This window comes from Lutjanus erythropterus, chromosome 8 (assembly GCF_056507025.1).
Source record: "Lutjanus erythropterus isolate fLutEry1 chromosome 8, fLutEry1.hap2, whole genome shotgun sequence".
Lineage (NCBI taxonomy): Eukaryota > Metazoa > Chordata > Actinopteri > Lutjaniformes > Lutjanidae > Lutjanus > Lutjanus erythropterus.
In genome coordinates, this window is record NC_139324.1 from 6,542,948 (window position 1) to 6,570,365 (window position 27,418).

At 39.4% G+C, this 27,418-nt stretch overlaps 1 protein-coding gene across 1 annotated transcript in view; it reads right to left on the minus strand.

Moving 5' to 3' along the window:
- The window catches only part of mao (monoamine oxidase), a 56,465-nt gene that overhangs the window by 20,041 nt on the left and 9,006 nt on the right, over window positions 1–27,418 (minus strand). Inside the window, exons 2-3 of the mRNA XM_084724349.1 lie at window positions 13,211–13,305; window positions 12,214–12,351 (exon numbers count right to left, since the gene is read on the minus strand). Coding sequence (XP_084580475.1) covers window positions 12,214–12,351; window positions 13,211–13,305 — 233 coding nt within the window. The remainder of the gene's footprint in view (window positions 1–12,213; window positions 12,352–13,210; window positions 13,306–27,418) is intronic.

A 27,418-nucleotide genomic window follows, 5' to 3' on the forward strand; every position in this document is an offset into this window, starting at 1 on the left:
AGAGGAGAAAGTAAATCTGATGCTCAACTGCAGAATACAACATATTGTATATAAATACATATGATAACCAGATGGAGAAACTACAAACCATATGTCCTTTTTGAGCTGTAAACAAATATACAAATCTATATTTTCAACTTTTCCTTCGTTATCATATACTGTGCTGACCTTGAAGTTCATGTAAAGCAACAATATATGTGTTCCCTGAGTTTGTCACGCAACATAAATGTGTTAATAACCACCCATCCAAGTTTGAATGATATTTTGTCCTATGGGACACATTGGAAGGGGAGGGACTTCGCCTCTATAGACAGACGACGCCTGACCCTTAAGTCTCTTCTCACTCATTTTGGTTTCATTTAGTTCAAGTTCTTGTCAGAAACAGAGTGTTCTTGTAGCTCTGTTGGTTAGACTTCAGGATTTTTCAACCTGAAGTCAAATTTCATACATTTTTGTGTGTAAGTGACTAATAGGAACAATAAATGTGGAAACTGGTCCAGTATTTAGCGAGACCACAATTAACATTGTGTCAAGATGCCATTGCTATTTTATTTAAATGATTAATATTATTTCTATTTGCAAATATTAACACTTCAGTAGAGATGATTTACAGGCTAGAATTGTAATATCTGTCATAAAAAGCACTGTCTATTACTGTCTGTTTTCCAATCATGTAATCCCCTATTTTTGAATTATTTCAGCATTTACAGTGATGTACAAAGTTTGATGAAAATACATTTAAATGTCTAAAATTTTATAGAAAATGCATTTTTGTTCTTACCACAACATTACGTTGCAGTAAGGACAACTAAATAAGAGCAAAGGCAATTTTAGGTACCTATTCACATCTATGGCAGGTGCCTAAAATTAAAAATCACAGTAATTGATGTTTTACTCTCAGTAGTCCTGTGAATGTGCAAACATGCATGATATGAGGGAGTGATGGGACAATCTCATGCCCTTTCTCAATCTCTGATAACCAGAGACAGTATTTAATCAAAGCCTGTTTCCCCATCTCTGATAGTGATAGCTCATTAATAAATCCAGTGCTGAGAGCTGCAGGTGCCTGTAAGGCAGTAGTTTGCTGATAAGGGAAACCAGCACTGGCCTTTTGGATTACAATCTGCCATAGAAAAGCTGATTAGCAATGCGGCTTGCTTGAAAGCTAGCCCTAATTACACAATGGCTTGGCACACATGCTGGTTTACTATTACTCTAGCTTCAGTCCTGTGAAGTAATGTGGACGCTGTCACATACGTTAGATCAAAGCAAATGTCACCCTGTATGCTTTCCTTTGTTCTACGTTCAGACTTATGCAGCGGTCAGGAAATGTTTACATGCTGCATCTGATTGGAGCTTATTCATCTGGATAGCTTCTTGGCTAATCCAAAGCCACTTACAGTCAAAACACAGTCTAGTGATACTCCTTCCAGCAACATGTGGTGAAGTGAACTTCCATGTGCTGAAGTATAGACAACCATTTGATTTATTCTACATTGCTGATGAGGGGACAGGAAGAGTTGATACTGTTGATAATATTGCAGAGAGGACAGGTGCAGGATTATAGTAACCCAGCATTTTTATAATCCTGGTCCTTGGGGCGCACTGCCCTTCTTGTTTTAGGTGTTTCCCTGCTCCAACACACTGAATTCAAATGATCAGCTCATCATCAAGCCTCTCCAGAAGCCTGATAAATGATCTGCTCATTTGATCAGATGGTTTGTTACACAGAAAAATGTCTGGAAAAGGGCAGGCACTTTCAAAAGACACTTGGCAGCTGATTGAATGAACAATCTGTCGATAACGTCTAACATGGGCTAACTTCAGCCAACACTTCCATGGATGCTTTTCATTGTCATCACACCTAAAACCATACCGGGAGCTGCCAGTAGTCCTTCCTAGGACACTGATTGGCCGCACCACTTTGGGTGTGGACACAAATTGATAACTTGAAGTGTGGCAAGATGGACTCTAGTGTGATCTTGCAAATCCAGTTGCCCCGCAAGGATTACAGATCCAATGAAGGAAAATGAGATTTGTAAATAAGAAGAAATAACGGCCCAATAATACCACAAAACGTTATGTGACCTCCTTCACTTGTCAGGAGGTGTTCATTCATGAAAATGGCATCAAAGTGCAATAAAAAGAACTTCATAGTTCCAGCTTTAAGAGATCAATAAAGGAAAGTCTGTAATTTGAAGAGCCTCGGCAGTGGGATTAAGGACCTGCTAATAGGGGTGGGAATCTTTGGGCACCTGCCGATTCGATTACGATTACGATTCAGGGGCTACGATTCGATTATAAAACGATTATTGATGCATCTTTATGTATATTGATGCACTTTTTCACAAACACATTTCTTTTTGTCTCACTGAATAAGCATTCGTCACTTGCAATTTTTAAAAACAGCGCATTTGTAATAAGAATTCATTTCGATTATATTTTATTAAACTATTGGAAATATGTGCAAACTGGAAAGTACCAACAGTAGCCACTAGTAGCCGCAGCAACAGCAGCCTGCCGTCTCCCCGACTCCTCCGTCGGGTGGAATGGAGTTACGGCTTCTCATGTTTGTTGTGTTGCCAAAGTATTTTATTTTAGCTCGACACAACTTACATATAACGTGGCTCTTGTCCAGTTCGCTTCCGCCGTCGACGTTGTAGAAGCCGAAGTGTTTCCACACGGCTGCTTTTAAATTAGAAGGAGCTGTTCGGACCTCATGGCGAGGTGGCTGCCGGTCGGCCATGTTTGTTTTCCGCTGTGCGCGTATCGCTCCAGGTGCGCGTCCCAAAGTGTCCCGGCGATGACGCGTACCGCGCTTCTTAGTTCCACATTATTTAGAAGCTTCTGTATCACTTTAATTAACAGATTTAAATAATCGAAATTTGGACGTTTGTGAATCGATTCAGATTCGTCCACGTCCGAATCGCGATGCATCTAAGAATCGGAAATTTCCCCAACCCCTACCTGCTAAAGCTAAGCAATAGTAAAAAATAACAGGTGCTGTCAATGTTATCTGAGGGTCATACTGTCACTCAAATAAATAAAGAAATTTAAAAGAATTTACATTTACAAACTTTGTCATTCTATTCCCAGTCACGATTATTATTTGTCAAAAATCTAATTGCCTTAATATTGTGAGAAAGCACCAGTCATTATCCCAGCAATATTTTCTCAGTATCAATAAATATTGATATCAAAGTTTGTGGTCCAAAATTTTTAATACTGATATTTTGTTTAGATTTTTTGTTCGGATTTGAATGGGCAGAGAGCCCAACAGGAAACTATGAACATAATAAAGAAAAGTAACTTCTGGGATTTTCAAACTCAAAATTGCGTCAAAGTAATGAAATATATAACCCATGAGTGACAAACTGAGGTTTGGATAACAGCAGACTAACATGACTCACATGCACATGATCCTCACCACAGGTCTGAACCACTTGTAAATGGTGTTTGTGAGAGCAAATTCAAAGTACAAGAAAAGTAGAATGTGAAAAGTTCTCCTAAATCAAATCACACAAACCATTTCAGAACAAATCTGCTCCTTGCACAAGGCCAATGTCTACCCCAGTGGATCATCAGACAACATGACAAATGACTTGGTATAGGCACAAAGCTGATATAATGGTTAAGGTCAACTTTACTGTCACACATACAATCACACATAGTACACTGTACAGCAAGATTTAATGTCTAAGCCGTTCCTGAATCAAGAGCAGCGGGTACTCAGGGAGTCAAAGCCAGCACCTTGGCTTGAGGCACTGACTGAAGAACTGACCACCAAGACAAAACCCAAGCAGGCTGGTTCACTAGATAGAACAAAAGTTCCAAGGATTTTGAAAGGAACCAGTTCAAGAACCAGAGCTTTTTTGGTGGAAAAGGGCCAACAAAAAGGCCCTGTCCCAACCAGGTTTAAAAGCCACGACCTTCTTGCTGCAAGGAACATGAAACTGGCCCTGTTCTTCCTCAAGCATTAACTTTGAATTGTTCTGGGCATTTCCACCAAAAACAAAATGGTTCAGAACCTGAAAAGTTGGTTCCCAGCTGGAATAAAAAAAAATACCAGGTTTTCCTTTTGAGCCAAAGTGGGCACGACATAATCTACAGGTTGTTGCGCATCGTACAATGTCCTCTGTTGATGACATCCTGGACTACAATGGTTCCAGTCAAAACTGGCGGACACACGGTCTAGACCGAAGCTTATTTGGTGAAAAAGGGCCTACAGAAAAGACTCGTCCAAAGCAGGTTTTATACCCCTGAACCTTTCTTGCTGTGAGGCAAACGTGCTAAGCATTGTAGCATATTTATGAAACTGTGGTGACCACAAAACTCTTCCAAAACATCCTTCTCTAGAACCAACAATCAAATGATTATACATCATTGAAACCATACTTATGAATATTATATTCCTTTCAGACATATTTTACCACTAAATCCCACTAAATCTTACACACTAGACCTTCAACACAGTGGAGCTTTGGCACACCTGAGACACATGTATGTCTTTTTTCTACTGGGTGATAAAAACATTTTCTTCCCCTACTCAGAAAATTGATCAGGAATCAATAATGGAATCGATAAGACAGACATCTGGAACCTCTTGTCACAATATGCACTAACACAGACAAATACGCTGTCTGACACTGATAGGGCTGAGCACCTTTTGATGGGGCCTGCTGCCATGGAAACCAGCCAGGAAGCTACGAGTGGCGCGTGTGTGTGAGTCTGGGTCTTAGGAGTGGATCTTACAGAGATAGTAGCTAGGGAGACACACTCACTCACACAGGAGCTCCCTGGCACATAATGCTTCACATCAGCACGGCTGCCCAGCCAAGTCCTCCACTAAAGCAAAGATTTATTTAACCACTGACGGAGCCGAACATCATGCTGGTGACATTTCACAGCACTGCTCAAGTAGGTCGTGTCAACAGTACATCAGTGTGAAAGACACAGAGGTGAGATGACCAGCACACTGCAGACTATGAAATCATGCTTCAACTGGATTAGCCCATATAGTTATACAGTATGTTTAATGTACTGAAGAAATATTAAAGGGATCATTCATTATATAAACTGGGGCTGTCTGAATGAATACTCAGTCCTGATTGGTTGCAGGGTGTCCATTAACACCTAATAATGGACAGCTACTGAGTCGTTCTAGTGCAACTGTTCCATTAATGCACTGCAATGAGTAACCATAGCAACAGGGACACAGTCAATTTATTGTGCCATCTGCCATCTAATTACAACAAGTTACTTAAACATTTCTTTTAACCTTTTAGAGATTATAAGAACTTTGATGACTGGGGAGTAGCTTGTTTTGTTGGAACATTTGCATGTTTGGCGGCGAGCCCTGGCATTACAATGGCTAAATCCCTGCAAAAGTAAAGATAACAGCTGCTAGTTTATTTACATTTGTACCGTTAGCAACCGTTTTCCTTGCTCGCTTTGTTGTTGTTTCATATGGCGACTTTCTTGCCAACATAACATTAGCTTTTGGGCTCATAGCTGAGCCACAGGCCTCTATGACATTAGCGGACAAAAATGATCTCTCGTCGCCAAGTCGTATCTAAGGTGTGTCTTATTTACTGGTAGGGCTGCCCCCTAACCCCCTAAACCATTGGAGTATTACTGGAAATTCATATTACCAGCAACACAGCAAGAGAACAACCAAAGCGGCTATATTGTCACCGAGCACTGAGTACCATCCATCATGTCTTTAAGTCCACTAGTAGCCTATGTGTTTTTGTGGAGTTGGAATTGAATTATTCCCATGTTTTGCAACTTGTGTGAGATTTTAGACGTCATGATTATGTCATGTCAAAAATAAAGAAATGGGGGTCCTTTTAGTCTGCCTTTATCAAAGTGGACAAACTTGGGATATAACCAACATATTGAATCTTCAGGTAATGTATTTCAGTCTTCTGTTAATTTTTTATATATTGTTAGGACACCTTATTTAGCTGTTTTGGTACTGTGAACCAAACTGTTTTAAGCTAGTCATATTTTTCACAGTAAAAACTTAAGTTACACCATCAATAAGACTCTTTCTGATTTAATTCCACCTACAGGAACAATCGGTGTACATGTCATTTATTCATCACTGGCTGCTTTTACAGTGTTTGTTTTTACCCAAAGGGAGGTGTGGAACAGGGATGTGATGTACGGCTGCTCTCATCCGTGTGTGTGGGCCACGACAAAGTAAACAAAATGAACTCAAAATGTTAAAGTAAATAGTCTCACACCCATTTTCCTGATTGAACAGAAGTTTGTGTTCACACCAAAAGTGGTGCAGCCAATCAGCGTCCTAAGAGGGACTACTAACAGCTACAGGTGTTCGTGGAGGCGTTCGTGGAGGCGTTCAAGGAAGCGTTGATCTGACCGGTTGAACCAAGCCCATGTTAGACGTGATAGACAGATGGTTCATCCAATCAAATGCCAAGTGTTTTTTTGAAAGTGCGTGCCCTTTTCCAAACAGTTTCTAAGGACAAGTTCGTAGATGGTTCTGTTTAACAAACCATCTGGCATGTCAGGTTAAACTAGCTACTAACTACCTACTAACTAAGACGACCTTTAATTGCCTTGTTAACTCCATAAAACAGACTTCATTTAAACTCAATAGACAGAAACAAAATAAAAGTCACCAAACTCATGGTCAACTTGGGAAACGGAGTTATGGCTTTTGAAAACCTTTTTTGATTGTTCAGATTTTGGTTCTGACCTCTGTCATCTATTAATCCCTGATAATGTACATTAACCCTTACTTATCTAAATGATTCTGCACATTGACCATTAGAAGATTTCAGGCCAGTGCAGAACACACAGTATTAGACAATCAATAACTCTGTTCCAAAAGTGAAGAGATCTACTGTTGGATTACAGTGGCAGTGATCAATATTCACTGTACACCTATGATAAACACTGAGTGTCCTCTCCCTTCAAACAAGCCTCATAATTATATTAATCATAATTAATTTAAAAGTTTAAATTCCACAGTTGCAGCTAATACAATAGCCCTGCAATAAATTATTTTTGAAGCCTGTAATACTGAGTTTGTTGACAGAAAGAATTGAACTCCTTGGTGATTTATGAGGCATTATTTTGTGTGTGGCTGTACTGGATTATATTGAGAGGTGTTTGTATGTTTGTAATACTCTGGGCCCTCATGTGTGTAAATGGAAGTGGCTGGTGGACATTAGACACAAAGTGTAACAGTGAATGTGCATTTCTGCATGAGTTCTGTGTTCACATGTCAGAAGCTCAAAGTGCACCTCTGAAGATAAGATTCAATGACGAGAACAGAGCTCAAGTTGAAGGGTTAGTTCAGATGATCTGACGTGGGGTTGTATTATCGAATCATATTTTATTTGCTTTTGTGAGTTGACAAAAATGTTAAAAACTGAATGTGTTACATTGACATATGACATCTTCTGATATCAGTTGCAGGCCCCTGAATTTAACTGAATCGAAATGGTATCACGGCAGACTTTGTCAGCAAATATCATATCATTGTTCAAAGAATTAATATAATATCTTGTGATGATGAAACTTGTGATTTACACAGATAGTAGAATATGTTAACAGCATCAATATTCAATCAATGTATTAAATATTTATTGTAATTCACATAAATATATTGTAAAAAGTGAAATAGTCAACATAATAGAAATATTGTGATAACATAAACAAATAATACTAAATGTATACAAATTACAATAAATCTAGAATTTTGAATCTCTCAAAATTACAACCATGCTAACAACAGCAATAACATTTGTCAACATGGAACAACAGTTAAATAAGCACAGAAGACATTCAGGGCCCTATCTTATGCTCTAATGATCTAAAGTGTGAGGCGCAGTGGATTTAATTTATTCAAGGTGTGTCCAAATACACCTTTGCTGTCTTGTGTCAAGGGCGGGAGTGATATTTTGCCCTGTCCCACAGCTGTGATCCTGTCCCGTGAACACTTTGCAGGTCTGTTTAGATTTATTAGGCTTTATAATTATATATTTTTTCCTTATTAGTGAGCTTATCTTTAAAGACACACGCAATTTAGCCCAAACAGACAACTCAACCAGGGAGTCACACACTTTTTTCTGTGTAAAATAGATAAATGTTATCATCAGATTTCTGCCATTCAACACAAATATTGTTGTTAACAGGTCTAGAACATGACATTTGATAAGATTTTTTTCTTACTTCAACTTTTAATGTAACGTGTCATCATATATGAGCAGCTTCACACCAATCAACAAGGCTGTGACGGTATGGATTTTTTTCGTACCGTATGTCTTACCATACCCTAAAGCTGCAGCTTCTCAACAAGAAAAGTCTCATCTGTTGCTTCCCAACTGCTGAAACAGTGACAGGGTTAGCTGCGAGGAAAGCTAAGCAGGAAAAGCTAACATAAACGAATTTTTAGTCCAACCCCACTGTACATCAAAATGTGATTTCTCGTGTTGCACCTTTACAATTTTGGTTCTTGTGCAATCATATCCCTTTCAGAAGCTTTGTAATCAGCCTGAAGTGCTGCATCTTCATGGAGACGTGGTAAAATAAATCCATTTTAAATCCAACACTGAATGTCTTCTGTAGGTATTTATCCATTTTCTGAGTTTTGCTGACTTATTACAGCAATTTGGTCAAGAACAAGGTCAACCGTTCCTGTTAAAGGGTTAAACAGAAGGCAGAAGATACAAGTGATGTGGCTAAGCCACCATAAGACCACTCATGGCGCCTGGCCTGGAACACGTCTCTGTTTCTCCTAACATGAGAAGTGCCAACTGCCATCTACTGTACTGTAAGAAAGGGTGGGAGGGTTACTTTAAAAATGTATACTGATGCAGTTACTAATTACCTGCTAAAAATGTAACGGAACACAGTTAGCTTCTTTTCAGGATTACGTACTTCTGTTGAATGTAATCTGTTACTCCCCAAGCCTGACTGTAGGTAATACAATTAAAGTAGATAAGTATCTCCTACAACCCCACTTCAAATAATCCGAACTATCCCTTTAGGATAAGCTTACACAGACAGACAGGAAGCTGCCAGCCGCACTAGGCCGTCCAGTGATTTACAGTGGGGCTAGTTTGGCTGGATACATGGCAGCACCAGCAAATCAAATCAGGTAGAGGAACCCAACTGTGTTAAGGACAGCGGTGCACCCACACTAATGAGATATGGAGAAAAAAATAACAAGAACAAAGATGGCCTCAGTGTCTCTTTCTTCCTTCCTTCATTGTTTGCTTTTGCTGTCCTTTCAACCACTCAGAGAAAGGAGAAACTGCATTACAGAAAACCCTCAGGCGAAGATTAGCATCTGCAGTCACTAATGCTGGAGAGGAGAGTGGCGGCTGGCTGCTCGGGAGACATGTAGGCAGTCACGGGAAGGACACAATGTTTGCTTTTCTTTCGCACAATACCTTGGTTCTTCTCTGAGCACCACAGGAAAGAGTCTGAGGGGCGAGGCTAATGTGTCTGTTGATCAGAGGGTACGAGATGGTACATGCTTTTAGTGGCGAAGCACATTTCCATAGCAGATTGAACAGCTCATCTGTCATGCCTTCCAGATACTGCAATTAAACTCAGCTGCCACTTCTTGTTATTATCAATCAGTTAGAGTAACAGCTTTGAGCAGAGGAGGTGACTGAGTTGACAGACAGATTCCCTTCACTGTTAGTAGGGCTGTGATGGCATGCATTTTTTCTTATTGCAGTGACAAAGCAACACAAGATGGCGGTTTATTGGGACCACCTTAATAATTATGTTTTATTGGACTTTATTGAAGCATACTGTAATCAGCGTAGCTTCTTTAAGGAATAGGATAGTACATAAGTGAGGTAGAGCAAGCAGCGGGCAAGAGATGATGCTGTTCATAGTGGAGCAGAAACATAAACTTGATACTAAGTTGTCAGTGTGGCAGTAAATGTACAGTTCAGATTACTGCAGCTTCTCAGAATGCTGCAGTTTCTCAACAACAAGAAAACTCTCATCTGTGGTTTCCCAACTGCTGAAACAGTGATGCAGTAAGCCCTGAAGTAACCTAAGCAGGATAGGCCAACGTTAAGCTCATGCTAACACTAGCATTTTACCTTTACAACTTGGGCTCTTGTGCAATCATATCCCTTTCAGAAGCTTTGTCAACCAGACTTGAAGCGCTGTGTCTTCTTGGAGACGTGGTAAAATAAATTCATGATAAATCCAACACCGAAAGTCTTCTGTAGTTATTAATCCATTTTTCCATGTTGGAAACAGCTGTTGTTTTTGTTAGCATGTTGTTAGCCACCCAGAGAAAATCCCAAGATGCCTTGGGTGGAGTCTGTCAGAGGCTGTATTCCTGACTTGTGTGTGACAGTGCTGATCCATAGATGTATTAATAGATTGATGGTCTCAACATAAGATTAACTCTTCAAAATAAAATTTGTGGTGATGACAGTAATGTGACCATGGTGCTGTGGCATTGCAGTTAAGTGGTTATCATCACAGCGCTAACAAGCATAGTGTTATGCCATTTTTACACCAAACATTAGCATGCACATGCAGTTTTTTTTTGTTTTTCCATTGAAAGTGGACCAGTTTGCCTTTCTGTTACTTTTTGTTTGGTTGTTTTTTTTGTGTCACTGGAAAATAAAGAAAAAGGTGTTTTTAAAAGTGTGTGTTCAGCTCTCAGTATTTTTGTAGCTTCTGACTGAATCTCTGTGGTTTGAAGTTAAGTGTCTTTCCAGCATCACCATTTGTACTCTCAGGTGTCTGATTTATTTTCATGTTTTCTTTCAGCTGTACAGCTGTCATGTTAAGTTAGTCGCAATGAAAACCCAACATCCTGATTTTGCCACTTAAGAATAAAATATTTCAGATAAGGAAATAGCATGAGACTTGTGAGGAATCATCTACTCTTTTACAGACACTTGACTATAGACAAGCATGGGACCATTTCTATCATTCCATGTGCTGACTATACGGTTGCATAGGGTGCCCAAAGCCACGAAGGGGCACCTGAGTTGCCTGGACCTGGATCTGACTTATGTGCAGTCAAGGGCACAGCCATTTCCTCTGTTTGTTTTTCACTGTCATTGTACAAATATGTACCGGTTTGACCACTAACTGCAATGTTGTTTAGAGGATTACACCATTTTCTCTGTGCAAACAAACCATGGGTCACTAGTAAAGTTGGAGTGCCAATGTAGGCGTTGATGGAGAAAGTTCTGCAACAGACCATCCTCCCTAAACACATACAGCACATACCCTGAAGTTTCTATTTAAAAACCAGACAAACATGTAATAAGTCACAGCACTAGCTATCATCAGATTAACGATAGCTAATATGGCATAAGTTTTGTCTTTTGTTTGTCTTTCCTTGGTTTTACAGGCTGCATTATAGTAAAGTAAACTTACCAGACTGTTCTAGCTGTTCTATTATTTGTCTTTTGCAACTTAATCATTATATCCACATTGCTGATTCTTTATCAAAAATGTCACTGTATTAATATTTTGTGAAAGCACCAATACTCATCCCTACAATAGTGTCACAATAGCAATATTGAGGTATTTGGTCAAAATCAGTTCAATCAAATCAATTAATCATTCATTTTGAGATTCAAAAAAATCTAAATTCTCTGATTCACTGACAGTCATTAACAATTATTATCAATTATTATTATCATTGACAGTCACTAAACGTCATTGACAGTCATTGATATTTATTAGCAGTTATTAACATGAGGACAAAAAAGACTTGAAAAATAACGTGGAGCACACAGACGTACATGACATTATTTAAGAAAACAATCCAAAGATTAATCAATGATGAAAATAAACGTTAGTTGCAACGCTACATGTAACATTATATAACTGAGAACATAAGACAATGTTGACATGAATCCCGGCCTCATGGCTGTAAATCCTGTTTGTTTAACCCATAGATCCACCTCACTTCCACTGTTCGTGGACTCTTGCCCTTTATAGTACATCACTCGGATGGGTTTACACTAAAGTTACTTGAAAGCACCCCATACACTGAGGGGCGGGACAAAGTATTTGTCATTTGACAACCTGCGAATGAACCTTATTACAGAACTCAAACTAAAGGACTAATCTGTAAAATGTATGGCTCTGTCATACGAGGGGGACTGCTCAAACATCAGCCAAAGCTTGCAGTAGAGTATCATCTGCCTCCTAAACAACAGACACAGATGCTGGGATACTCACATTGACATAATGAACCAGGCTCTCCTGCTCATTGACTTTGTAGGTCTTTATGCCGTACTCGTTTGCCAATCGGAGGATGCGGTTCTGAGTTGGTCCAATATAAGCCCCACCCAGATCAACCCACTTTGTCTCCTTATTCTGAAAAAGAAAGAAAAACGCACACAATGAAGCATAAAAAGACAAATTAAAAAAAAAAACATTAATAGTTAATGCTGAAAAGTCCTAATATGAACTTTTCTTGTGCTTCACAGCCTTTGTTGATCTTAAAAGTTCCATTGATAGGTTGGAAAGGTAATCTGTATGGAGTACCACATGGCTCTATCCTGGGTCCACCACTTTTCATTCTTTACATGTTAACACCAGCAGTTATCACAGTATTGATTTCACTGCTATGCACATGGCACCCAACTCTGCATAGCTGCTGATCCTGACAATCCAGGTGCCCATTTTTACTCATGTGAGAACTGGATGCAACTCTCTGTCATCAGTTTATGGATGTTATTTTACTTCCCTCCTCTTCCTAAATATATATTTACATTTTAACCATTATTATATACTCTCTTCTTTTTTAATTTGCACAGTAATTAGAGCTGTAATTTGTGCGCAAAAGGTGATATAAATAAAGTTCAGTATTATCATCAGTTTCTCTAGCTTCTGTACAATGAAAAAATGTAGCTTGTCCAACTAAAACTACTTTCAAAAAGCTGTTCAACTACATCAAAACAACATCACGAGAAATTATCACAATCTGGGTCTTGAATCTTATATTGTTACACATTGTTACAACTGAACTGACATCTTGGTCGCAAACCACAGGTGATTTTAATAAAACAGCAGGTGATTAGCAATAAATGACAACTGAGTCAGCATCCACACCCAATTAAACCCAAACACTGACTATTATTGTTAATTTTAATGATGCACAACAGCATTCTACTGCACAAAACATCTCCTTTAATAGCAGCAGTAGCAGCAGTGTTAGCTCTCCTGGTCTTACCCGCACAGTGAAGGTGCGACCACCGACCCGATCCCTGGCCTCCAGGACTACAGGGTTCAGACCATTGGCTTTCAACAGCTTTGCTGCACTTAAACCTGCAACAGGACAGAGAAATAGACAGATGAATAAGCACACATATAATGTACTTCCTTCACTACATCTCCGCAAGAGAACACCTGTATACTGTGCATGATGGTCATGTGCTGGTGTATAATGACTTCTGTATAAGACACTAGTGGTGAGGTTCTACTCTTTTCTTTAGTTTTGACTCCCTTTGTTGTTTCACAGTAAAACCACACAGGTGTGAAAAATATTTGTTAAACTTAATGACAGAATGGCTTCTTGCCACACCTTTCTTGAAAGCAACATTTGACCATGTGAGGCTTACCATCACATGATGAAGTCACCCCTCTTGGTCAGGTAACTTTCAGACAGTATAAATAAACACTGGATTATCTAGAAAATCTGACTAGAAAGATTTTTTTTTTAATAGAAACAAATCTTGTTTCTTTTCTGCTAGTCAGCACATCATCAAACAGTTATGTAGGTTTGAACTTGTGTTGCTTTATGTTTTTATTGTTATAGAGTGTAGCATAGAGTGTAGTATTTTTCTTGTGCACAGGTTTTTCTTGAAAAGGATTAAGTGAAGGATTAACTACTAACATTTGCCTTTTGAATGACTTGGCTGGATGTTGAGAGAGCTGTGGGAAAGATGGGAGAGCAGGGGGAGGGGGAAATCTTTGCAGGCATAAGAGGGAGAAAAACACTTCCACAACAGATCACAAAGCAGCTGACCTGCTGATCATGTGAGGGTAAAAAGGGCAGAGCAGAGAGTAGAGCAAGGGCCTATCTCAATCTCCACGCGCACAGACACACAGATTTTAAGACAGATTCCAACTAAGACAGTGATGGTTTAGGGCTGTCCCACTGACAAATTGTCTCTTGCAGACCTTTGCACCCCTTTATGCACATTTGTCTGAAGGAATTACCCACAGTTCAAAGTGCTGTAACGTTAATCATGGAGAAGCCCTGAAACATTAAAAAAAACATGGCAAACAAACATGGAAGGAGCACCTACAACTGTACAAGAAAAACTAGGTGTACATGTAAGTTTATGATGCAGGGATGTAAGAATGAAAAGCTGGTACTAAACTGAAGTGCTGTTAAATAACACCACTTATGTAGGAACGATGTGGAATATTTTAATGTTTGTTGAAAAGCTGTCTCTAAACTGAACTGCTATTGAATGAAAAAGGGCAGAGCAGAGATTAGAGCAAGGCCCAATCCTAATGTCCGCACTCAGGCTCACAGACTTTGAGAAACTCAGTCACATGCCAAGTGTTTTTTGAAAGTGTCTGCCCTTTTCCAAACAGTCTCTAAGGACGACTTCTGTGTAACAAGCCATCTGGCGTGTTAGGTTAAGTGTATGATGCTGTTTTGACAAAAACTAAATTGTACAGTGTTTTACATGTTAAAACATCTCAGGACTGAGGCACAAAAATGTAAGTAAGACATAAAATGAAGTAAAACCTCAAATAATAAAGATAAATTCTAACAAACTTTTTTGAGAAGTGCTTTAAAACATGTCATTGATATGTCAAAAAGTGCTGTCCCGGGGCGCCCCTAAAGCTCAGTTGGTAGGGCGTGCGCACCATGTACTGAGGCTGTCAGGCCTCTGCAGCCGCTGCTAGTTCAATTCCCGCCTGCAGCCCATTTGCTGCGTGTGATCACCTCTCTCTCTCTCTGTCCCATTCCTATGTGGATCATTTGGAGCTCTGACAGCCTCTCGCACTCAAACACGACCAAGTGATGTCAGCTAAGTCAGTGAGGGTTCAGGGCTTACAGCTTTAGGGGGAACATCGGGACCTTCACGTATATATTGACTGACAGACTGACCAACCACAGGCTCTACAGCACACAGGCTAAGGCAAAAGCTTTCACACACTGACCTCAGGCAATACCCGTCATAACTTTAATTCAATAAGACATAATGTAAATGCACTTAGGCTTGAACACACATATGCAGAGGATTAGCGTGCGGCATATGCCACGGCAGCACTGGACTATGTCAGTGCAACAGATATTTAGAGCACAGGAACCACACAGAGAGATGGAGTGATTTACAGAAGATAGAGATGAGTGGTTTCTTACAAGGTAACAACAAAATTAACATGTGGACACGTAAACATCATATCCATACGTGACTGTTGAACATCTCAGAATATGATAGCCTCCACTCTTCAGGGAAAGTTCTCCATGAGATTTAGGAACCTGACTGCAGACATTTGAGATCTAACAGGGTTGGAAAGCTAGAGAAAGTGTTTGTTCCAGACCTATTTTTCCTTTTACAATTTTTTTTCTTTAAAACACATCTTCAGTGCTACTTAGGATATAAACACAAAAGTCTCCTGGATAAGGTGACGACCCTACAGATTATAGCAAGTAGCTCTTAATACTTCAATGTCCATGAGCCTCAGTGAATGTTGCTGAGGAGAAGAAGTCAGCTAGGGTGGGATAGTAGAAGTGTTGATCTGACTGGTTGAAGTTAGCCCTGTTAGATGTGACAGACAGATGGTTCATCCAATCACCTGCCAAGTGTTTTTTGAAAGTGCCTGCCCTTTTCCAAAGAGTGTCTAAGGTCACTATCCCAGATGGTTCTGTGTATTAAACCATCTGACGTGTCAGGTTAATAATAATTGCTAAATTTTATTCTTGTTTTTGTTTTTTACAATCGATCGAATTGGGTATTGGTAGGTACTAAATTTCTGGTATGACATCCCTACTTGTGATAAATTCAGAACATGACAGCAGCAGCTAGCTTGTAACAGACAGTGGAGAGTGAAACAGCTCAGAGCTTCTCTCTCAGCAGGTACCCACATCTGTACAAATGTTTTCCTGGACCTCACCGGACATTTACGTCTTACCCTCCCCATTTTCACCTCTGCGCTTTCTCCCTCCAAATCCCGCTAAGCTCCGCTGAAGCTAGCGAGGTTTATTTTAGTTTAAACATAGTTTGTTCTGTATTACCCAACGTCAGCCTCCCCTCCCTGTACAAACACACCCACCTTGCCAGACTTTGGAGAAAGCATTAGTCCTGACCAGAGGAGGCTCACAAATCTTTCCCCGTTAAAGTGATGTTATTACCTGCGCTCAGCTCAAAAGGTCAGTCTCTGTCTTCAAAAAAACAAAGAGCATCTGTCTGCATCTCATGCCTACAGCAATCACTGCAAAAAGTAGCATTCTGTTGGCTTTTATTGCTTTGATCAGAAAGCTTGATTGTCTTAATTGAGACATCATTTTTTATAAAAGAAAAAGAAGCCCTGTCTAAACATGACTAATAGATCAGTACAAAGCCAGCATCACTTCAAAGGATTCAGACAGAGCTTTCCCCCTCTGTTTACCTCCACAATGGAGAAGAGGAATGAGCTGTACTGCTGGAAAAATCAACATGCTAAGACTGTTCCCCAACTGAACTTCAGCTGAGAGGAAAGACAGAGGGGTAGATTGAAATTCAGCTCATGCAGCAGGAAGCCACAAAGACCAAAAGGCAGTAAAATGTGAGATTTTATGTGTGGAATAGAGGATCTCTGTCATGGAAATGTGAAAATGTGTGTAGGTAAGGATCAAATGGTAAAAAGAAATTCTTTCTGCTTTTCTGTTTATTCACAGGGTCTATATACAGAGTGAAACATTTAAACACCAGACAAACATCTGCAGCCCTGCAATTGTTTCTTTTGCTGCTACACTCTGACGCATCTGAAGGAGAAACTGCATACCACACACTCACAACCATTCACAATAACATGTGCCAGATGCAGGGGGGGTGTTTTCTATGTTTAAAACTTGGACAAAGTTTGAGATACACTATGTATATGAGACATTCAGGGCAACATTAAAAGACAATTTTATGTCTGTCTTAAAACAAAAGTCAGGTCACCATTTGAACAATTAAACAGTTTTTGCTTCCTGTTCATGCTGATATCTAACAGATCCCTCTGTAAAGCAAAATCAGTTGAAGTGAGAGCCTTCTATCTGAGCAAAAATGTATTTTTATGTTTATCTGAAGTCAGTATGAGGCATTAGCAGGGGCGTCTCTATGGGGGGGCCTGGGGGGCAGTGGCCACCCCTAAAATCTGACTGACCACCCCATGTGCCATCTGTGCCATGTGCTATCTTCAGGTATGGTTAGTTATGTGCTTAGTTTTATCTGTGCCTTGACAAGTATTTAAATGTGCATTGTTTTCTTTTATATGTAGCCTTCTTTTAATTTTCTTGTTAATTTACTTAAATGACAATTTTTCATCACAGGGTTATATAATGAGGGCTTAGCTGTAGTTCCCTTTATGACACTCACAAAAACAAAAACATATGCAGCAAATAGATAAGCGTGTGCATGAGCATTAGCAGTCTTGTTGGTACAAAAAAATGACCACCTCAGGGTTGTACGTCTCCACTAACCAGACAAGCTGCAGTTTACATCCATGTCTGTCCATGATATAGTGTGTAGTAATGATTTTGCAGGAATTTAATAAAAGGTATTAACTGTTAGTGTTGTCATGATACGAGATATCGTATGAGCACTGTTATGTTGTCTAAATTTACATTGGGAGTCAGTCTGCCTTTTTACTGTCTGCTCTGCTCTTAAAAGTGAATATTTTCTGGTTTCTTTACTCTTCTCTGACAGTAAACTGAATATTTTTAGAGTTGTGGACAAAACAAGACATTTGAGGACGTCATCTTTTGCTTTAAGAAACACTGATCAACATTTTTCAACATTTCATGGACCAAACAGCTAATTGATAAATCGAGAAAATACTTGACCAATTAATCAATGATGAAAATAATCGTTAGTTGCAGACTTAAAAAACACTAAGTTATTCATACTGATGTAATCCAAAAGTAGCAGAAAGTAATCAAGTTACATTACTTTAATATTGTGATATCTGGATTACATTACTGACTACATTTTACTAGTAATTAGTAACTGTAACCCTCACAACCCTGCATATAAGCATGTACGTTTCATGACAGAATTGGAAAAAATGTGACCCTATCCTTTAAATAACCTTACATTTTTCTATCCTACCCCCAGCAGCCATGAAAACTGTGCCTGAAGGGATCACAAATGGAGGAAAAAGGTCAGGCAATCTTTGGTGGAGAACCATGGAGAATCAAAGAGAGAAAGAGCACAGATTTCTCCTCCTCTCCTCACTCTGAGGCAGATTTCCTCGGCGGTTAGAGGCTTTCTGCACCTAAAGACAAGCTTGATATTTATCAAACAAATGCAACTGCCTTGAAGCGCAGTCTTTTTGTCATCTGAGGCGCAGCTGGTGTGCATTCAGCAGTGCATCTCCCTCCTTTGTGCATATACATTTAAAGAAGGATCAGACAAGAAAGGGGAGGAGATATGATAAGTGAGGTTGATTGTGCTGTACGTCCATGGGTCACACACAGGACATGATTCTCAGCCTATAAAAAGCAAATCTGTGCAGGTATATTCAATATAAAATGTTGCATGAAAATCTCAATTAAAGGTCAACAAAAAATGTGCACAGAAAGAAAGAGTGAAGGGAAAAGTGTCCTGTGGCACCATCAGGACACAGACAGTTATGTCTTTGTGCTTATTAAACATGACGTTCACTAAGCTGCTAATAACGCACCTTTTGTGTGTCTGTTTGTATCATTCCATCTCCTTTTCATTTCCGTATAATTGTGTTTAATGATTTTTTTACTGCGTTCATTTTACAAACCTTCTGCAATGGAAGATTATTATTGCTTAATGAATAGAAGACACCCAGTTATGTTTCTTTCAGGCAGGGCTGCAATATTTTATAGCTGCAACAATTAATCAATCAATCAATTATTAGTTTACTATTCAGTTAATCACCAGCTATTTTGATAATCAGTTGCATCAAATGTGAATATTTAATCATTTCTTTAATCCTCTCTGACAGTGAACTGAATATCTTTGGGTCAAAAAAAGACATTTGAGGACATCAACTTGGGCTAAACGACTGATCAAATAATTGAGACAATAACTGGCAGATTTATAATGATCATTAGTTGCAGCCCTAAAACATTTCCTTGATTAATTCAATAGATGTTTGGTCCATAAAATGTTGAATGGTGAAAAAATGTTGACAACTGTTTCCCAAAGCCAAATGTGTCGTCCTAAAATGTCTTGCTTTGTCCACAACCCAAAGACATTCAGTTCACTGTCATAGAGGACTACAGAAACCACAGAATATTCACATTTGAAAAGCTAAAACATGAGAATTTGGGCAAAATGACTAAAAATGATTAATCGGTTATCAAAATAGTTGGAGATTAATTTAATGGTTGACATCTAATTGATTAATTGACTAATTGTTGCTCTGTTCTCAGGTAGAGTCAAGCTGCAGCCTGGGATTGTGCACGATTAGTCAACTAGACAATTAAAAGTTCCTACCCTCACTACTCCCCCAGAAATACAAGTCGGTTACACTAATTATTAATATTTTATTAATGTACATTGCTGATTAAAGGACCAGTGTGTACAATTATGTGGCATCTAGCAGTGAGCTTGTATTATTATTATTGTATGATGATGTGTTTACTGATTTGTTTTGATTTGTTATATTCTTTTCTGTAATATGCCCGTCATATTATATTTTATTTTTGTAGCAGTGTTTTGTTATAGTTTTCAATTTGTTTTCAATATGTTAAGCATTTTTCAGAAATGCTTTGCTTGTGCTATATGCACAGTGTTACATCATGCCAATAAAGCAATTTGAAATGCATTGAACTGAATTGAATACAATTCAATTAAATTGTAGAACACCTCATCTCATTCTCCCTTACCAAGTGTGTAGGAGTACCTACAGCAACCGTGAAACTCACAAACAGGCCATATCTAGAGTCAGTATTTGGTTTGTCCGTTCTGAGCTACTGTAGCAACATGGCAGTGCAAAATGGCGGCTACCATGGAGGACAACCTGCTCCCTGACGCTTGTAAAACCAGCACAGTTTATCAGTATTTTGATTTAGAAAATAAAAATTTGCTTGTATGTAGGCTGTATCAAAATAAACTGACATATCCACTCAACTGGAGCAATGCGTAACTACATTCAGCATGTGCATGAAGATGTCAACCTGCAAGGAGAGCAGGATGCTGCTGCTAGCACTGCTTAAACTAATATGATTTTCTTATTTTGGACTAGTTAGGGAAATTAGTGGTTAGGAACATCCCTCATTACCATTTTCTGAGAGCTCTTCTGAGCTATATGAGGCTGCTGCATTACACAGAATCCCTGAAGGTAAAATGACAAATTTAACGCAGTGTAAAAGTGCTTTGCGCTATAATATAGATCGACTTGTCTTATTCTCATTCTACTGCAGTTGTATTTAGCTTGTGTCTTTTCTTCTCAGTTATCTCTGTTTTATTTCTCCCGCTGTCCTGATTCCCCACCACCGCTCCACTCCTCTCCACCACAGCACCTTGGGGCTCTGGTTGACCTAATTGTCTGGTCTCTCTGAGATCTTTGAAAGAAAAAACAGACCATGTGTATTTTTTTTTTATTGACCATAGTCTTGATCATAAGTTTCAAAAACTGAAAACTGAAGGTATTTCACAATCAGGAATGAGATTCTAGAGCTTTTTGTGCATTTACAAAAAAAAAAAACTTGTTATGCAGAGTACACACACGCACACATACAGACATGCACACCACACAAACACACACTCCTTTTCATCTTCTGCCCTCTGTGCTGGAAAACGAGATAGGGACAGACACTGTTTCCCTGACAACAGTAATTGTTAAGATGGAGCCACTTGGCAGGAACAAACTGCATTTGTATACTATGTGTGTGTGTGTGTTTAGAAATCCCCTTGGCCCCTACTGTTTCTGGACTGAATCGCTGCCATCTTTGACTATAATTCAACATGAATACACACATAGTGCCAGTTGAAGTTAGCCCCTGTTAGACGTGATAGATGGTTCATCCAATGGTTCATCTGCCAAGTGTTTTTTCAAAAGTGCCTGCCGTTTCTAAACAGTTTCTAAGGATGACTTCCGAGATGGTCCTATGTAACAAACGGAGTGCCAGGTTAGAACTCTGTAGAAAAAGCGCAAGACTGCGTTTCCGCCGGAAGCTCGTTGATGTTGGAGTGACTCAGGGCAATGGCGAGCCGAAAGAGGTTGCAAGTGTGGTTATATTTTTCAAAACTAGATGCAGACAACACTCACTGCAGTATTTGTAAAAAATCTGGTGAGGGATACACATCTAACCTGAGGAAAAACCTGGTGAAACACAAAAGCTGTGCCACGAATCACACATATGTTGCTTGACAATTTAAAACACAATTTTTCACGTCAAGAAAGTCTCAGTTTGTGGTAGGTTTGTTGTAATTTAGTTTTGTGTGAAACTGCTCAGTGAACTACATCTCTCGTCTCTCACAATATCTGTCACCAAAACCAACCTTGCTGTCCCTTGTAACGTTAACCTACCCAAACTGTTTTATCCTGATCCTTTCATCAGCTATAAGACTTGTAAGACCTGCTTTGACTACATCCCAGAATCAAAAGACACGGGCATCGTAGCTTCGGTGGCTAGCATTAGCTTCTGGAGGGAGAAAATCATGACATTGCTTATGAGACTTCTGGGTGTGTAGTCTTTCCAATTACGGATCTTCACAGCCTGACACTTCAACAGTTTTATGACAAACTGTGTTCAAACAGGATCAAAAAATAATCTGTCTCTTTATCCAAAGTCAGGCCCCCAGTGGTCCACTGGAAGGGCTGTGATTTAGGCACTCTGTTACTTTTGTAATAGACTGACAATCTGTCCAGGGTGCACCCCATCTCTTACCCAGCATGCTTAGACACTGGACAGGCTTCTACCCTCTGCAATCCTGGGCAGGATAAACAAAACTGATGAATGGATGTATAGATCATTATCAGTATCAGTGTAAACGTGAGTTTGACGTACATCAAAGTGTCACTGGCTGCTTGTTTTCTTGTCAGCCTGATTATTTCCTAACTTCAATAGTCAGGCAGACAATGACGCATCCTGTAGGACTGATAAGAATCTTGTTGTGCCGCATTAGCTGTGGTACCTAACCATCTGTCAAGCTAGACTACTAAACTTGTCATCTTGACCACATGACGCAGCCTGAAGTTTGTCAGTAATGGCCTTTTGGATTCTTGGTGCAGTCAGTAACCAGAATGTGTCTAATCATATGAATTTAAATGTCCAATTCTGATGTCTATAAAAGTCCTTTGGCTATTTCCTGTTTCTGCCTTTACCTCCCTGCTGCTGCTTGGTTGCCTCTGTTATCCCTCCTCTGACTCGCCACCTCTGGCTTACCACCTGTTGTTCGTCTTTTCTCTTACAGTTGCTATCTTTTGTCCCCCAGTGTTTCCCATTTACAATTGTCTAAATGACATTAGCACGCTTCAGTGACAGCAAATGTGAGTTGATGTTCACCTTCAGCTCAGACTCTACCAACCACTCCTTGTATGTTCATACATTATAGAAATAATAGTATGCATTTCATGGATTTTTACATGACAAGGTGAAATACCCTTAACTACCCTTAAAGAGAAGGTTATGCTTCTGTTAGCCAGATAGTTCAGTTAGCTGTGGAGCCAGAAGTGAGGGAGTATTGGTGTTTACACCACTAGCACAGGAGCTCTTTGGACTGCTGAGAAGAGGAGGCTTTTAGGCCTATGCGCCGGACTGGTCACCAGCACCAGACAACAGAACCAGGCTTAGCAGCCTTCTGATTGACACAGCTGGAACGGGATGAAACAACCCAGTTTGACGACGGAGAAAGCAGTACTGAGGTGATTTACAGTGGCTGCGACCACAACAGGGGACGAAGAAGATGCAGCGGGTTCAGGCGGAGACAGGACATACATGGAACTGGACAGGAGGGCAAGGGAGGTCGGGCCTTATTATGGAGGCCTGAGCGGAGGTTATGACCAGGTGCTGAGAGCCAAACCCTGCAAGAAAACCACCTCAGACTGTTGGGACTGAGGGCAGACTGGATGCTACAGTGACTGAATATCACCTTTTGAGATACAAAGTGGTATTATGAGACAAGCCAGGGCTGAAGCAAGCTGGTTAGCATGCTAACTTCAGTAGATATCACTGAAAAACAATACATGACATAACTTCAAAACTGTTACTTCTACCTATTATTTTCAGAAATTTTTTTGAAAGTTTTAAACTCTAATCCTTACATGTAGCTCCTTTAAAGGTATAGCTCACTAGCTACAACCAGGGGTCGATTAGCTTAGACTTGAAACTGGAAACAGTGGAACACAGCCAGGTAAAAAAATAAATAAAAATACACCTCTAAAGCTCATTAGTTACATTTTATTAAAAAAAGACTGAAGTCAAAAACCTGTTTTATGAGGCTACCTATTTCCCCGGGTTTAGAGTTTGCACATTAAGCTCAGTTACACCACTGCTGGTTTTAAAGATACTTTCATGCATTTTACAGATTATTACTAATGTAGAAATACAGAGTAGTTTGCTTTTTACATCTTGGATGAAGTCCCCAAGTTTTCATTTCACTGCCTTTACTGCTGTCTGAGAGCTGAAAATATGAATAAAAGATGTTTTCTGTGAACATGTTCTCTGAGAGAGGAGTCACATTACAGGAAAATGTACAAACATTTCTCAACAGACCATTTAACCACTGCTCTTCTGTCTTCTCAAAGGATTCTGCGTGATGCCAAGCTGCTGTAGCTACTGCCAACGTGTGACATTTTATCTTCTTTGAAATGTGTGTGTGTGTGTGTGTGTGTGTGTGTGTGTGTGTTCATCTCAGCAAACTGTTCTTTTCACAAGAACACAAACAAAAGAATCCAATACCAGCTGAGTGACAAGTGAGCCACTTGAATCAGGGCCCCCGAGGGCTCCATATTGATCCGCAGGGGGAAACATTTATAAGACACACAGCAATCACATTCTCCCCGTCTCATGTTCCCAGCACGGAGACACTGATTGGCTGTTTACGGGCCACAAACTGAGGAGCAAGTTTGACAAGCAATTACATGACAGCTTGAAAATTCAGACAGAGAGGCGTTAGGAAGAGCAGACAGGAGGCTGAGCAACTCTTTTATCTGTGCGCTGACGAGAACAATGTGAAATGATTTGACTTTGAGGTATCTTGAAGGTTTTATAGTGAAAATTTCATGAGGATGAAAGCTTCATTCAACACATACAAAATCACTGTCACAAAATGGTAACAATTTACTCTTGGTAAATGATTATGTTGTGCTAAAGGACAAGAGTCAACAGAGGTTTTGAGTAGGACTATTTCTCCACAGGACTCCAGGAAGAAGAAATACTCGCTCCTTCCAGTGTGCCTCGTGGGATTTTGCTTTGGAAAAAATATGAACTGAATTCAGTGGTGAGGGACAAATTATTTTTGTTCCCATTTGATTTGTGTCACAAGAAAAACGCAGTTTGTCTTAGGCTTTAGTTTAGAGTTTTAAGTTTAGTTGTGTGTGAAACTGCTCAGTCAACTACATCTCCCACCGTATATGTCATCAACACCAACATGGCTGTCCCTTGTAACAATATCTTATGAGAAGTGTTTTAATCAGCAACTAAACAAATTCCCCCTGGGGATCAATAACGTATTTCTGATTTGGAGTCCTGGTCCTTTTATCACTCGGGAAGCAAAAAAAGCCAGTTAGGCCATTTGCTTGTGTGACTACATCCTGGTACAAAAACACACAGGCATTGTAGCTTCAGCGGCCAACGTTAGATTTTGTGAGGGAGAAAGTCATGACGTCATTATGTAACCTCTGGTGTTCTCTAATAACGAATCTTAGAGTTAAGTTTCACACCGCACACACTACAGCCCTATTCCTTAAAGGAGCTACGCTATGCTAATGACAGTATGCTTCAATAAAGTCCAATAAAACGTAATGATTAAGGCAGTCGCAATAAACTACAATCCTGAGGTAATATGTTCTCTTGTCAACCATCACAGCCCAAACTGAATTGTTTTAATGTTGCACTTTACCTTCATTCAACACTGAATACAGCTCAGAGAAAGGCAAAGCCCTCTTGACAATAGCTGAAAAATAATTCATTAATTTTACCTGACAAACACTGAAGAGAAAAGGATAATGGGAAAATGTCCCACAACACCACCTGTCTCAAGTCCCTCACCTAAAACATCACAAATAGAGGTGAGGACTCAGCCTTGTGCAAACATCCATTGGCTTCATGTGCTTTCTTCACAACCAGTGTCATCATTTGTAGGATTTATACAGCTGAGATTACGGCTGCACGGTTCCCATGGCTTTGCTTGACACACACAAGACAAACACAGAGCTGCAGGCGTGTAGAAAATTACATATGGACACACATTGAGCTGTCTATCTAATGATTATATCTGGCGGCTCAGCCAACAGTTTCTCTTGTTTGCACAGCTGGACAGAGAAAGTGGCGTTCTAGGATTGCAGCCTTGTTGATGGTAATTAGACAAGCTGTCACAGAAGCTAAGGGTTCATGCTGCCTTAGGAGCGTTAGGATATGATGTGGGTTAAGCTAGACCAAGAGTGCATTGTGCACGTTCAACAGGTGCACATGAGTGTCCTTGAGAGGCAGAATGGGACAGAGCAAAGAGCAGAATGTTCCCACATAAGACTAGAGCACGAATGTCCTGCAGCTTTTGTGAGAAAGAATGAGAAAAAAAGGTCAAACATTGCATTGCAATTGCAAAATTGTAATAACATCTTCTTTATCTGTAACTGTAATGGAATACAGTTACCACAATCATATTACATGTAATCCATTACTCTCCAGGCCTGTGTGCATGTGTGTGTGTACTGACACTAGAGGTTCCCTGTCAGCTTGAGACCCAAAACAGAAATCTGGTGTCTCCCTGGGACCCAAACTTACAAAAATACATCATGAACATAACATCTACATTTATTTTTATCAATTACTGATGAAGGACACAACAAACCACCTCTGACTCACTTTTCTGCTGTCAAAACATTGTCTCTGTCTCTTGAAAGTCTCACATTTGTTTGACTGGCCCTGATGCTGAGAACGCTTTGTTTGGAGGATCAGTTTGTTCTTTTTTTAAACCTTTCATTACAGAGCACCTCCTCACATGACACACACTGAGGCCTCTCCTCTGCTTCTGGAATGGCTCTGATAAGCCAATACTTAGATATAAGTATATATGTTTGTACTTTAATTTCGACATCATGCACGTGGGCCAGAGTGAACTGAACTTCTTAAATCTTTCCCCGGACAAATAAAAGTGGCATTTTCTTTATTAAAATAATTAATTAAAAAAGCAACTTGTTGCTGCACTCTGAGTGTTCTCAATAAGGCTGCCGCTATGGATTCTTTTTGTCACTGAGTAATCTATAAATTATTCTGGCAATTAATCAAGTAATCAGATGAGAAATATTGCTTGTTTTGCAATTTTTTCCATTCCATTATTTTTGCTTTATTTAAAAGCAATGGTAATATACAAAAGAAAAAATAAAACATGTCTCTTAAATAAACAACTATAAATTGCTAAAGTTAACTGCTGTTTTTTGCTCTACTGTCACTGAGACAGTGCCTCGTGTTATTTGTGTTTATCCTTTATTATCTCTTTTTTAAACTTTATTTCAAATTATTTTATCTCTTTTTACACTTTTATTTATAATTTACAGCTTTTAGATTTATGTTTTCTCCGTTGTAGGGTCTGAGAGTAACAAAATTTTGATCCTCTGTATGTCCTGTACATATGTGGTATTGACAATATAGAAACTTTGACTAAAAATACTGAGTAACTTTACTTTAACTGCCATAAATAAAACACTGTTTAATGCCGAGTTTCAGCACCCATCCTTACATGCAAAACACACAAAAAAATTTGTGTGCAAAAAATTTTGAGGCATTTTATTAATTGAATTACTCAAGTTACACGAGGAATCATTTCAGCCCTAGTTCTCAATAACCAAAAAGGCTCAGGATTTCAAAAATTCTAACAAAATATGCTTTATTTGTAAATGAAGAAGTGCAGCTGGGGAGTATTCCACAAAGGAGCAAAAATCAGTCAGTCAAAACAGCAACAAAATTTTATTTTAAAAAATTGCACAAGGCACTAATAAATGCCAATAACAATGACAAATCAAAAGTCTTATTATCAGTATCTGTGATGAAATAAAACAGTATAAATACACTGCTATGTAGACTGCT